General features: G+C 42.1%; 1 protein-coding gene across 1 annotated transcript; it reads right to left on the reverse strand.

Annotated features, from left to right (window-relative positions):
* Positions 1 to 3,480: 3,480 nt before the first annotated feature.
* On the reverse strand, positions 3,481 to 7,484 carry LOC100840500 (NAC domain-containing protein 21/22). Its single transcript, XM_003563364.3, has 3 exons — positions 7,100 to 7,484; positions 5,018 to 5,289; positions 3,481 to 4,199 (listed from the first exon to the last, which is right to left on the reverse strand). Exons 1-3 carry the CDS (start codon positions 7,290 to 7,292, stop codon positions 3,753 to 3,755), a joined length of 912 nt encoding a protein of 303 aa, XP_003563412.1. The 5' UTR covers positions 7,293 to 7,484; the 3' UTR covers positions 3,481 to 3,752.
* Positions 7,485 to 11,233: the final 3,749 nt, after the last annotated feature.

Below are 11,233 nucleotides of genomic sequence, written 5' to 3' on the forward strand. Positions count from 1 at the left end.
CTGAGCAACTTTTTCTTCGTTTTCAGGAATCACATGTTCTTGATCTGCATCTGAAGGTATAGCTAATTGTTGATGGACATCTTCTCTTGCTGCGTCTTCATAAAATCTTCAAACCAAGCTTGTTGTTCTGCTCCAAAATTTAACTGAGCTTGTGACTTTGCCTCTTCATTCCTAAATCCCTGCATAGGATAGCTAGAAGAAAATGATGAGATCTCAGGGCTGTTGTTCCTAAATGTAATATTTGGGTTATCAAGCCAACTAGGGGAGTAATTGTTGTGATATAGATCATGCTGTGGAGCAAAACCCATGTCATAACAATTTGGGGTGAAAGATTTACCCAGCTGACACTCAGCAGGAATATGGCCTTGATATCCACAAATATGACATTCAGGAACAACATAAGTATGGGGATGGCCTACAGAATAAGGATCAAAGCAAGCAGGCCCTCCCTGAAGACCATTTCCTTGCTGCAAATTGGTTGTTCTATTTTACTTGATAACATTTGCATTTGACCAGACAACTCATTTATCTTATCTTGAAGACTTGTTATGTTGTTGCCGCTACTGCTCGCATATCCATAATAATCGGAATAGTAAGACATGTCCAAGATGATGCTCTAACTTGCAAAAATAGGACAAGAAACAAATAGAAAATAGAGAAACACCTAGAATAGGGGTTACTAAACAAGGGGGGGAAAAACACCTAGTCTATAACCTAACACAATCGCTCGCTGCTAGTCCCCGGCAACGGCGCCAATTTGATCGAAGCAAATAATAGTAGTTTTTTTGTCGAGGTTCTCCACAGGGACTAGGCAGCGACAACGATGCTCGGTTAAAGCTAGATCACAGGAACAGATTTTGGAATTTGTAACAAACAGGGCAAATATTTTTAGTATTTTCGTTTATGCAAACATCACTGGACAGAAATGGTTGCTAGGCATAATAAATATTCACGAGCAAACATATAAGAATGGGAGAGAAGCAAATTGTTTAGGTATGGGAAAGAATACATAACAGGGCAACTAACATGTATAATATCACACAAAATTAAATCACACACTAGTAGATATCACACAAATCTTAGGACAAAATATAATTATATAGCTCACAAATATCACAGTAGAACAACTCAACAATTGACAAGGTTTCTCACTGACATTTATACAAACAGCTTGTAGGCACACAAAATCAACACATGCTCTGACTTTCAGTTCATACAAACAGCAAGCAACAGGGGGAAAGGGAGAGAGATTTTGATGGGGATTCACCCAAGGAGAAGGGGCGGCAAGGAGTTGAGGAAGGGAAGAGGTTGCAGTGGCACTCGTGCTTGCCGGAGGCGCTTGTTCTTCACTTGCTGCAGAAGCTTGAGGGAACGAGGAGGAGGTGCAGCAGCTTGGAGACGAGGAGGAGCAGCAGTAGTGGATCGGGAGCAGGGGCAGCAGCAGCTTCGGTGGCGCGCCGCCACGCTGGCCTGGCCGCGGCGGCGGCCGGAGGTGGAGCAGGAGGTTGGGGGAAGGGAGAGGGAATGCCAGGCTCGAAGGGGATTGAGGAGGTGCTAGGGATTGAACCCCCTATTTTTCCATTTTGCCCCTCTCCTTTTCCTCTTATAACACAAGTTGATCCTTTCCTCTTCACACTTCAGCACTTGTTGACTTGTTTCTTTCACATTCAGGTCCTTCTTCGTATTGCTACGTCAGCAGCTCGTCTAAAATAAGGAGAATTTGTGCCTTTTCGCACTTAACTGCAAAATAAATTAGAACAAGCTGTAAATCATTCTTTTGTAGATAATTGTACATTTTTCAATGCAATTATGCTCAAAATAACACTGACCAGTAGCTAAAAGATACACAATATATAATTAAAACATGCAAAATAAAGCACTGATCAGTAGTACTATGCATTCCCAACACTCTGCAGAAGTTAACTGAAGAAACGTAGCCTATGAAGCAACATGCACAGACAGGGCAAGCTCTGTCTGCATATTAGTTCAGGACAGTTTGAGCGAGAGGCAGCATTGCCTATGTGTGTTTTCTAGCAGGCTGACAGGTGGGGCCAAGATGTCGGCCTTCCCCTGGTCCTTCTCCTTGCCGGAGATGATCAACTCCAACTGCAACACAAATCACCTCCACTACTCCATCTCCATGCACGGACTGTTGTCTGTTGGCATGTCGAGTACTACTCTGCAGTTCATGTTAAGTGTGCAGGCTCGACCACATCAAATTGATTGGTTAATGGGGTTGGTAACTGCATCACTGATACCATTATGTAACTAAGGATTAGAACTTCATTAGTATATGAATTTGATCAGAAAGTACACCATTGGAATTTTTCGTGCACAATGATTAGTTAGCGCCTTAGTGGCAATAAACTACATCATGCATGTATATCAAAGTAGTTGTAGCTAGTGTCAACTACGAATTAGGGAATTATTAATATTGCTAGTCTAATGTTAGTTGTTGGGCTTGTGTAGCTCGCGGTGCTTTTATATGGTCCACGTGTTGGTATTTCAATTATTTAGGTGGTTCTCAGTAAGTAGTAACATCAGTCTGTTGATTTTTTTTTAAAGTACTTAATGATCAGAACTTTAGTATATAGTATATGGATTTCACCAGAAAAGTACACCGTTTGAATTTTTCGTGCACAATGATTAGTTAGCGCCTTAGTGGCAGTAGTATAATCATGCATTCATATCAAAGTATTTCTAGCTAGTGTCAACTACGAATTAGGGAATGATTAATATTGCTATTCTAATGTTAGTTGCTGGGCTTGTGTAGCTCGCAGTGTTTTTATATGGTCCACATGTTGGTATTGAAATTATTTAGATGGTTCTCAGTAAGTAGTGATCGCAGTCAGCTGATTTATTTTAAATTAATTAATTGGTTGGTTCGTTACAATCGTAGTCGACATGCAGTTGGTTTCTGTCAATGGGTATGAGCAGATAGGTGTGAACTTAAATCCCTTTCATGTCACATACTAAAACAATATATCCAGTTATGAGTTATGACTTTGTTTCTCTTTGTTTTTGTCCAGTTGTAAAGGAGACCGAGACTTCTTCAGTTGCATTCAACAAATATATTTCGTTCAAGATACCAGGGGGACAAATTAGTGAACAAAATATTGTATATATACATATGCATATGGATTAATGATATTTAACCTTGTAGATCATGTTTTCTCAGTCCAATTCATTGCTAATTCTAGTTTTCAGATCTGCCAATTCAGGTAAAGCGAAGCCAGTAGAAAACTACTACAAGTTGAAGCAATGAGACTGATCTGGATGATTTATTAATTATTTTAAGTATAAATCAATCAACTTGCCCTTGGTTAATTAATTGGAAGCTTTGGAATGCCAAAAAACAAGAAATTCAGTCATCTAAATTTGTAATATTTCGCACCTAAACTCAGGAAAGATAAACTAGCTAGTGGAAACCATATGTATACATTAGTTTTTAAATTCGAGAAGAATAATACTAGAAGAATATATGTGGAATCCAGCACCAGAGCACTAACAAATCTTTCCATCTTATCCATAGTCATACACGAATAAATGCATATATACATTTACATCATCGATGACATACATCTTCCTTCTTTACTTTTTGACAAACAATTAATGTAAACTAGAATGGCACTATATATATACCACAACTACATGCGCGGAATAGCACATAGGCACACATACCCAAGTCTAGATCTTCTTGTAAGAGTTATATCCATCCTTGATTGGCATCAATAATATCGCTAGCTAGAAAATCAATTGAGTGAGTTCCACATCTGTGAAAAGCCACTCTCAGCTAAGTACTCAAACCCATCCTGAGCAAACAAGCCACCCTGGGGAGGCGCCTCCCTCTTCACGTTGCCCTGATCAAACCTGGTGAACTGGCTCAGCACGTCCTTGATCGCTTTCCCCACGTGCTGCTGCTCCTGATCAGCCGTGGGCGCCCCTGCCGTCACCGGAATATTCATCGACATCGACGTCGATGACAATGGGTGAGAGGGATTATTGGAGAAGCAGGGCACTTGCTCATAACCCTCTAGGTTTTGTACTGACATTCCAGAATGGTCAAAGGCGATGTAGTTGTCAATGAGGGGAGGCAGTGAGGTTGCGGCTGCACTGCCAATGTTGTAGTTGTTCCCTGTGGGTGGCTTGGCAATGGTTGCCCTACTCTTGTAGAAAACCCTACACAAGACCCAGTCCTCCTGTTGAGCATATAAAAATATCACATGAAGATTAGATTGGAAAATAAGTGCAGATTGTAATACATATATATATAAGTGTGTATGCATTTGAAAGTGGTCATCTGAGAAAAGCTTTATTTTTCGCGCAACACTGCACATGAGATGAACTAAAATTAATGGGTCTTTTCATGTATTCTTTTGGAGGAATATGTACAGGTTAATTATCCATTTTTTTCTCTTTTTTATGCCAGAATTGCTTTATGAAATGATTGGAAAGTGACAGCAATGCCTTGGAAAAACTTGGTGTGGAGCAATAATTTGCAGATATGTACGTCTATTGGGGGTGTGTGTCTTAAAACAGACCAGATCATCCACATATGTGTGTTTAGCTGGCATGAGAGTGACTTACATGTAAACAAAGGATCAAGCATATATAAAATGGGAAGTGCAACCCATCAGCACTAAATAATTAACAATTTCCACTGAAAACACTAATAAAAATTGAAACATGAACATGTGTGTTCTAGCTAGCCTCAAAGAAATTCGATCATCAGTTATGATGGCTCAACCAAAAACACATGTATATATAATATAAAAGATGAGTTGGCATTCCCGTGGAGTATGAACTAAAGAAACAAACTTTGGAAAACAATCTAGCTCCATTTTCTACTGACACGGTTATTTCTCTCGAAAATCAGGTTATATTCGTTGATTAGTTGCATCTTAATTATATATTTTATAGTGTACATTGTAGCATCAAATGAACAAAGGAGGGAAAAAAACAATGCAAGATTGTACGTGTTCAATAAGTGTGCTTACACAATATATAGGATGATTACCTTGAATGGCAACTTCATCGGATCGCCCTGCCCTTCCTTGCGGAATTCATGCATGACCCACTCAGTCTTCTTCCCCTTAGGGGCTCTACCTTGATAAAATACAAGGGTTTTTCGCATGCCGACTAACAGCCCTTTTCGGCTTATTGGACGGTCTTTCCCAGTGGCCTTCCAGTAGCCTGATTCAGTTGCTCTATTTGTTCTCTGACCAGTGGCATACTTCCTGTCCCTTAAGCTGTAAAAGTACCACTCTTTGCCACCAATACATGCGATTTCTGAATAGAAAGGGGGTTAATTAATCGGTGAACAAATTATCAAAACAATCATGTTTAAAATGAACTTTGAGTGAAATAGTCATTCTTCAAAAGGTGCGCGTAATTCATATCTATTAGTAGTGTAATAGAGTGCACTTGTAGTTATGGAAAAGACAGTTAACTTTCTATAATTAATTATATTGATCACTTTCATTTTTAAGAGCAAGTCCTAACAGAAGAGCCAACATTTAGTCAATGCAGATCAGATATCCATTAACAGGTAATTTCGTATTAGGGAGAATACAGGTTATTTTAGGAACTAAAGTGAAGGAAATCTATTAGTTAGGGAAAAGCATCTTGCTCATTTTTGTGAGAGAGATATCAATTATACATATCACACCCCTTTCTACATATATGTTCTTTCCACATGGTTTTGTGGTGTGTTTCTACTAATAGGCTAAGTGGGAGGCCATCTTTTTGTGTTGAGTTTGTCTCCATCCATGGGCTGTTAATTCCCTTTAAGGATCAGGCAAAGTGGGGGAATATTTGCTAGCATGGCATGAACAGGGACAGTTGAGGAGAGAGCCAAGAAGAGGCCAAACAAACTCATGGCTGTGAGAATATCCTTCTGTTATGGGGGGAGGGGAAGACGACAAGCTAGGAGGGAGACAAGACGTGTGAATTTTGTTCCCATTGTAGAATAATTTCCGGATCTATATGTGTTCATCCATTGATAAGTCTCCTGTATCTGGAACAAAAGGGAAATATATATTCCTATGCCAGCTAGCTAGAACTTGATCTCTCCCACAAAATAGTATTTCTCTCTTGTGATTAAGTGATGCATTAATTAATTTGTAGGTGCATGATCTCACTCTGATTTAATTCCTGCCTTAATCTGGAATTCTGGATAATAAAAATTCAGATTGTAAAATAAACCGGACAGGTACATATATACAAAGAGGATAGAAACTAAAGGCATGGGCACACCAAAAGATAGGACCAAAATTAAAGAGTGAAAAGAAAAGAAAAGGTAGGCGTTTCTAGAGGTATGGGAAGCATGCATAGTTGCAACTTGCCAATTGAGATCGAGATGATCCACTAGCTAGGCAGCAACATGCACACAGTAGTCACCTTAAATTCGGATGCAACTGAAGGAAGTACACATGCTGGCATGAAAGGAAAGGAACAAAAGGAATTTTCTTGGAATAGACCGGAAATAAATGGAGATAAGCATAATCTAACGCGTATATAATTGGTCCCTAGGTCGATAATAAATCCAAGACATTCTCCGGCCCGGGAAACAAAATTGCAAGATGAACCAAACCAAACAGAAAATACATTTTGATGTACATGCATGATTGAACCTTAGAGAATCTCTGGCATACACACGGACAAATAATTCCGGGATGTGATTTCTTTATAGAAAAAAACAGAAGAGGAATTAATAATTAGTACAGTGATCAGATTTGTCTGTTTAGAAACGATCAGATGCATCATTGTTAATTCCTTGGAACGGATATACACTACAGAGATATCATACATACGATGAGATACTTTTAGGTGATTTTATCTGAGAGCTAGAATGATTGAGAACGTATACGGAACATAATTAATTCCCCCCTCCCCTCCAAAAGAAAAATAACGAACTGACAGTCAATCGAATTGATCATGCCCGGCAGCCCAGGATCAAAGCAATCCTTCATGCATAATATGTGCATCATCCGGAAGACGAAGAAGAGGAAGAAACACATGCGTAGATAAACCGGTGTAATTAAACTAGCTAGGTATAAATAAATACGTTTGTGTATAGTATGGATTAGGTCTTTCTTACCAGGGAGATCCCAGGGTTCAACTTTGTTGAGATCGACGTCGACCATGGTGGGGCAGCCGTAGATGGTGGGCGCCGCCGCTCCTCCGCCGCCGACGAGCTTCCTTGCGAGGTAGTCGAGCACGAGCTCGTCGTCCCGCGGGTGGAACCTGAACCCCGGCGGCAGCCTCGCCTCCACCATGCTCAAGGAATTCATCGCCGCTCTCCGCCGCAGAAGAAGCCGATCGGCGGATCGATATGAGCTCGATCGCTAGCAGCTGCCGGCCGACCGATCTAGCTACCAGCAGTTGGAGACTGGAAGAGAGGTATGGATATGAAAAGGAGGAGAAGCAGCGGGAGGAAGACGAAGGTATTAATAGGAGCCCGGTCAACTAGTAGTATTTGTGCAGCTGATGGACGACGAAGGCTACGGCACACTAGCTTAGCTATAGGGACTTTTCTCGGTTAGAGTGCCGGAAGCCACGTGGCGCGCCCCGATTCGTCGGCCCGGTCCCAGCCGGCGGGCTAGATCGGACGGTCCAGCTGGTGCGATGCGATGACGTCGGCGTGCAGATGCTGAGGAGATGAGATGAGAGGGCATTTAATTCCAAGCATGGACCGACCTAATTTAATCACCTAACTACGCGCAGATCGGTTGATGATAGCATCGAACTTTGATATCTCCCGGCCAGCTGCTTCAATTCGTCTCGGCCTAATTCGAAATTTTCGCGGCTCGAATCGATAGATCTCCGGCCGGCATGGCGAGATGGGCATGGGCTTTAGCTGTTGGGCACCGAGTGTCTACGTTCACATATGCACGAGGAAAATTTCAAGGCTCGGCTTTAGAACATGTGCCGTATATGATTGATGAGGAGGCATTTTTTCCTTTTCTTTTTTTCATTTCTTTTTTTAAAAGAGGGATAAGCTCCGGTGACTCGGATGATGCACACAACCATCTATCTTTTCACATAGGCATTACTCTAAGCTAGGCCTGATTGTATCGAATAGCCCAAATCTCGAGCTTGGCCACTCTCTTAAACGTATTTTTTTTGCCTGGGCCCACAAGTCATAGTTGACTGAGCTCGCAAAGTGTCAAAGTGTTAATTTTATTTTATTTTGTTTCCAAAATGTTATAATTTTAATTTTTGTTCTCAAAATTCAAAATTTCTAGGAAAGTCCCAAAACTCAAGGAATTCATTAATGTTCGCCTCGTTGGATTAGTTATATTTTGTCTGATTTTTGATGTTTTTCTTGTGGAGCCGGGCAATAAGAATGTTGCTAAACTTGGGACTTGGACTACAAGCTACAACCGACCCCAAGAGATGTTGCAAGTGATAGCACCTAAAAATTGTTGCAAGTGATGTTGCGGTCATAAATGTTGGGGGTTTTTGTGATGTTTACTCCCAACACTTCTGATGCTATTGTGGTACCAATGCGCGGTGGTAGCACCTATAAAAAGTTGAGATTTAAAAAAAAAGTAGTTAGCACACAAAAGTTGTGTCTACAGTCTCTCAAGATTCTAAATCCAAATTCCATATACATAGAGAGAAGCGAAAAAAGCACAAAGTTGCGAGTAATGTCAGGAAAAGACAAGATCACAAAAGGTAAAAGGCATGCAAATCTAGCAGCGAGTATCAAAAATTTGGATTTTTAAAATCTCGTTGCATTGAGACACACGTTTTGTCCGGTAACTATCTTTTTTATAAGATGCTACTACGTAGTACTATGCGTTGATAGCATGGTCACACCCAAAGTGTAGCGGGAGCGCTGGATACTTTCCCAGCAATTATCCTAGGTGGAGTACGTGCCCTTGCGCGTCTCCACGGCCATGCATTTTCGTCATATAAAGCTGTCTTCAGCTAAATCAACATCTTTTGTCCAGCTAAAGCTTGATCGAACGGAATGGGAGGGATCGAGATATCTAGCAATAACATGCAAGTAAAGTGGTAGAAAACCGGTAAAGTGTCGAGAGTCGAGATATTCGATCTTGCCGAACCAATTCAGTTCCCAAGCCAGCCAGCTAGGCCAGCGCATGCACGCACGCACACGCATTTTTCAGTTGGACGAAAAGTAACTTTAGACGAAGAAGAAAAGAGTCATCCGTCTTCTGCCCATCAGTCAGTCGCGCATCTCCTTCACGTACGAATCGTAAATCACACGACCGATATATCGTTCGTTTAATTGCTTGTCCGGCCGACAAACAAGTTCGTAGTCGTCTTATTACAGTCTTACTACATTAGCAGCAAATAAAGCTATAGGATTCGTACGTACGAGTCAATATAAACCGTCCGCACGCACGTGTGATTTATTACCAGGAGTATATGAAACGGAATATGGGGAGCAGGACGAAGTTGGCCAGCTGAGGCGAAACGTGCGTGCGTCAACGTCAGGCTAATATATACGTATTTTCCGTTCCCGGTATACGTTGCGGGTGAAATACGTATCTTACCAGATGAAGAAACGGTCGATCGATCCAACACCTACGCACAACCTAAGATCACCCTTAAAAAAGGCAAAGTTGTAGTTCAATCGAATCACATCTGCGGCAGGGAATTATTGTACGATTCTAAATTCTTGACTCAAATTTGCTCAAATATGAATATATCTATTCTTAAAAAGCGTTTAGATACACGTAATATTTCGACAACGATTTAGGATCGGAGGGAATACGTACAGAGGAGTACCACAATGATAAAAACGCCTTTGTTTTGTGCAGGTATTTTTCTTTGGTTAATTGTTCTCTTTTCTGAATCGTACGCGCCTGCTGCGTAGGAAGCAATAACGGATTAACGAACGGGAACGGGTCGATCGGCTTGGAGCGTGAGGTGAGGTGAGTACATACGTGGGCAGGACCGGTCAAGTTGTTTGCTTGTTTTTCCTTTGCTCTCCGGACTAATTATTCTATTCTCGTGTTGAGCTCGCATATCATCTGGGGCGCCGCACTGACATCTGCATTAGAATCACATCGCCATCTTGGCGTCCCGATGGCGAGGAGGTCTCCGGCGTGTTATGACTGTATCCAGATCGGGAAAAGGACATGAGCTGCAATGCTGCATCACTAAACCCCCCGCAACCAAATTTCTATTCTTCTTATAATAAATAAATAAATACCTGTTCTTGGTTTTACTAGCCTGCCCGGCCGCCCCAAAATCTAGAGAAATAAATAACTGTAAATCAAATTAATCCTAGTACATACTAATCGTTCTGAGCCAAATCTAATTAATCTTAGCTTTTTGATAGCTTGATTTGCGGTTCGGCTGGGACAACTGACAAGATGATGGGTGCGCGGCTGCGTGGTTTTGCTGGAGGCGCAACGGACTGCTGGACCGGGAGTTTGGCCGGTGCTGAGCTCACGGTTCTCGCGTCGCGCGCGCGACAGTTTGAAGGGCATGGAAACCACGACAAGTATTTAGAAACGGACCGGCAACGTGGGCATGTTCTGCTTCAGATCGATATATGCCCGCGTAGGAGTACGTGCCAGCCAAACGGAGGATCGAAACGCGCATGGCATCGATCGTGGCCGGCTCCCCCCTCTCCCCGTTGTTCATCGATTCGATGCCTAATTCCTCTTTCACCCCGATGGAATCCGCTTGCTGGAGCTCTGCCTCCGATCCGATTCATTTATCCCGACGGGTGGATAAATGAAGAAGCCTGGAAAATTACGGGAAATTTCCAATTTAAACACACAGCGGCCGCCGCGTCATTTCGAGGACCCGAGGAACCGAATTCAAGAAAAAACAGAGGTCGCCCCTCCATCTTCAAGATGCCCACCAGTCGAAATGAAATGCAGCCGCAGTCGATATCTTGGAGATGGAGGGGCGACCTCTGTTTTTTCTTCTTTTCTTGCAACCCTTTTTCTGTCGTCACCATCGCCTGCCGCCATGAGCTCACAATTGCCATGCGCTTTGCGTGCTTTGACCGAAATGCAGGTGCTTTGACTCGTAAAAATCTGGCTACACCACTGTCACAACTGGATGGACTTTTTGCTCTGAGCCTCGATAAGGGCACAAGGCAGTTTGCCAATATTGTTACTCCTATATGATTTTAATTTGGCACCATACGTCACACCTGAAGAACTTGATTTTCACACCTGAAGAACTTGCACGTTCTTCTTCATATATCCACCAAAAATGGCTGGTTGGTCACTCACAGGCCGGC

The sequence above is a fragment of the Brachypodium distachyon genome, chromosome 1 (assembly GCF_000005505.3).
Source record: "Brachypodium distachyon strain Bd21 chromosome 1, Brachypodium_distachyon_v3.0, whole genome shotgun sequence".
NCBI classification, from domain to species: Eukaryota; Viridiplantae; Streptophyta; class Magnoliopsida; order Poales; family Poaceae; genus Brachypodium; species Brachypodium distachyon.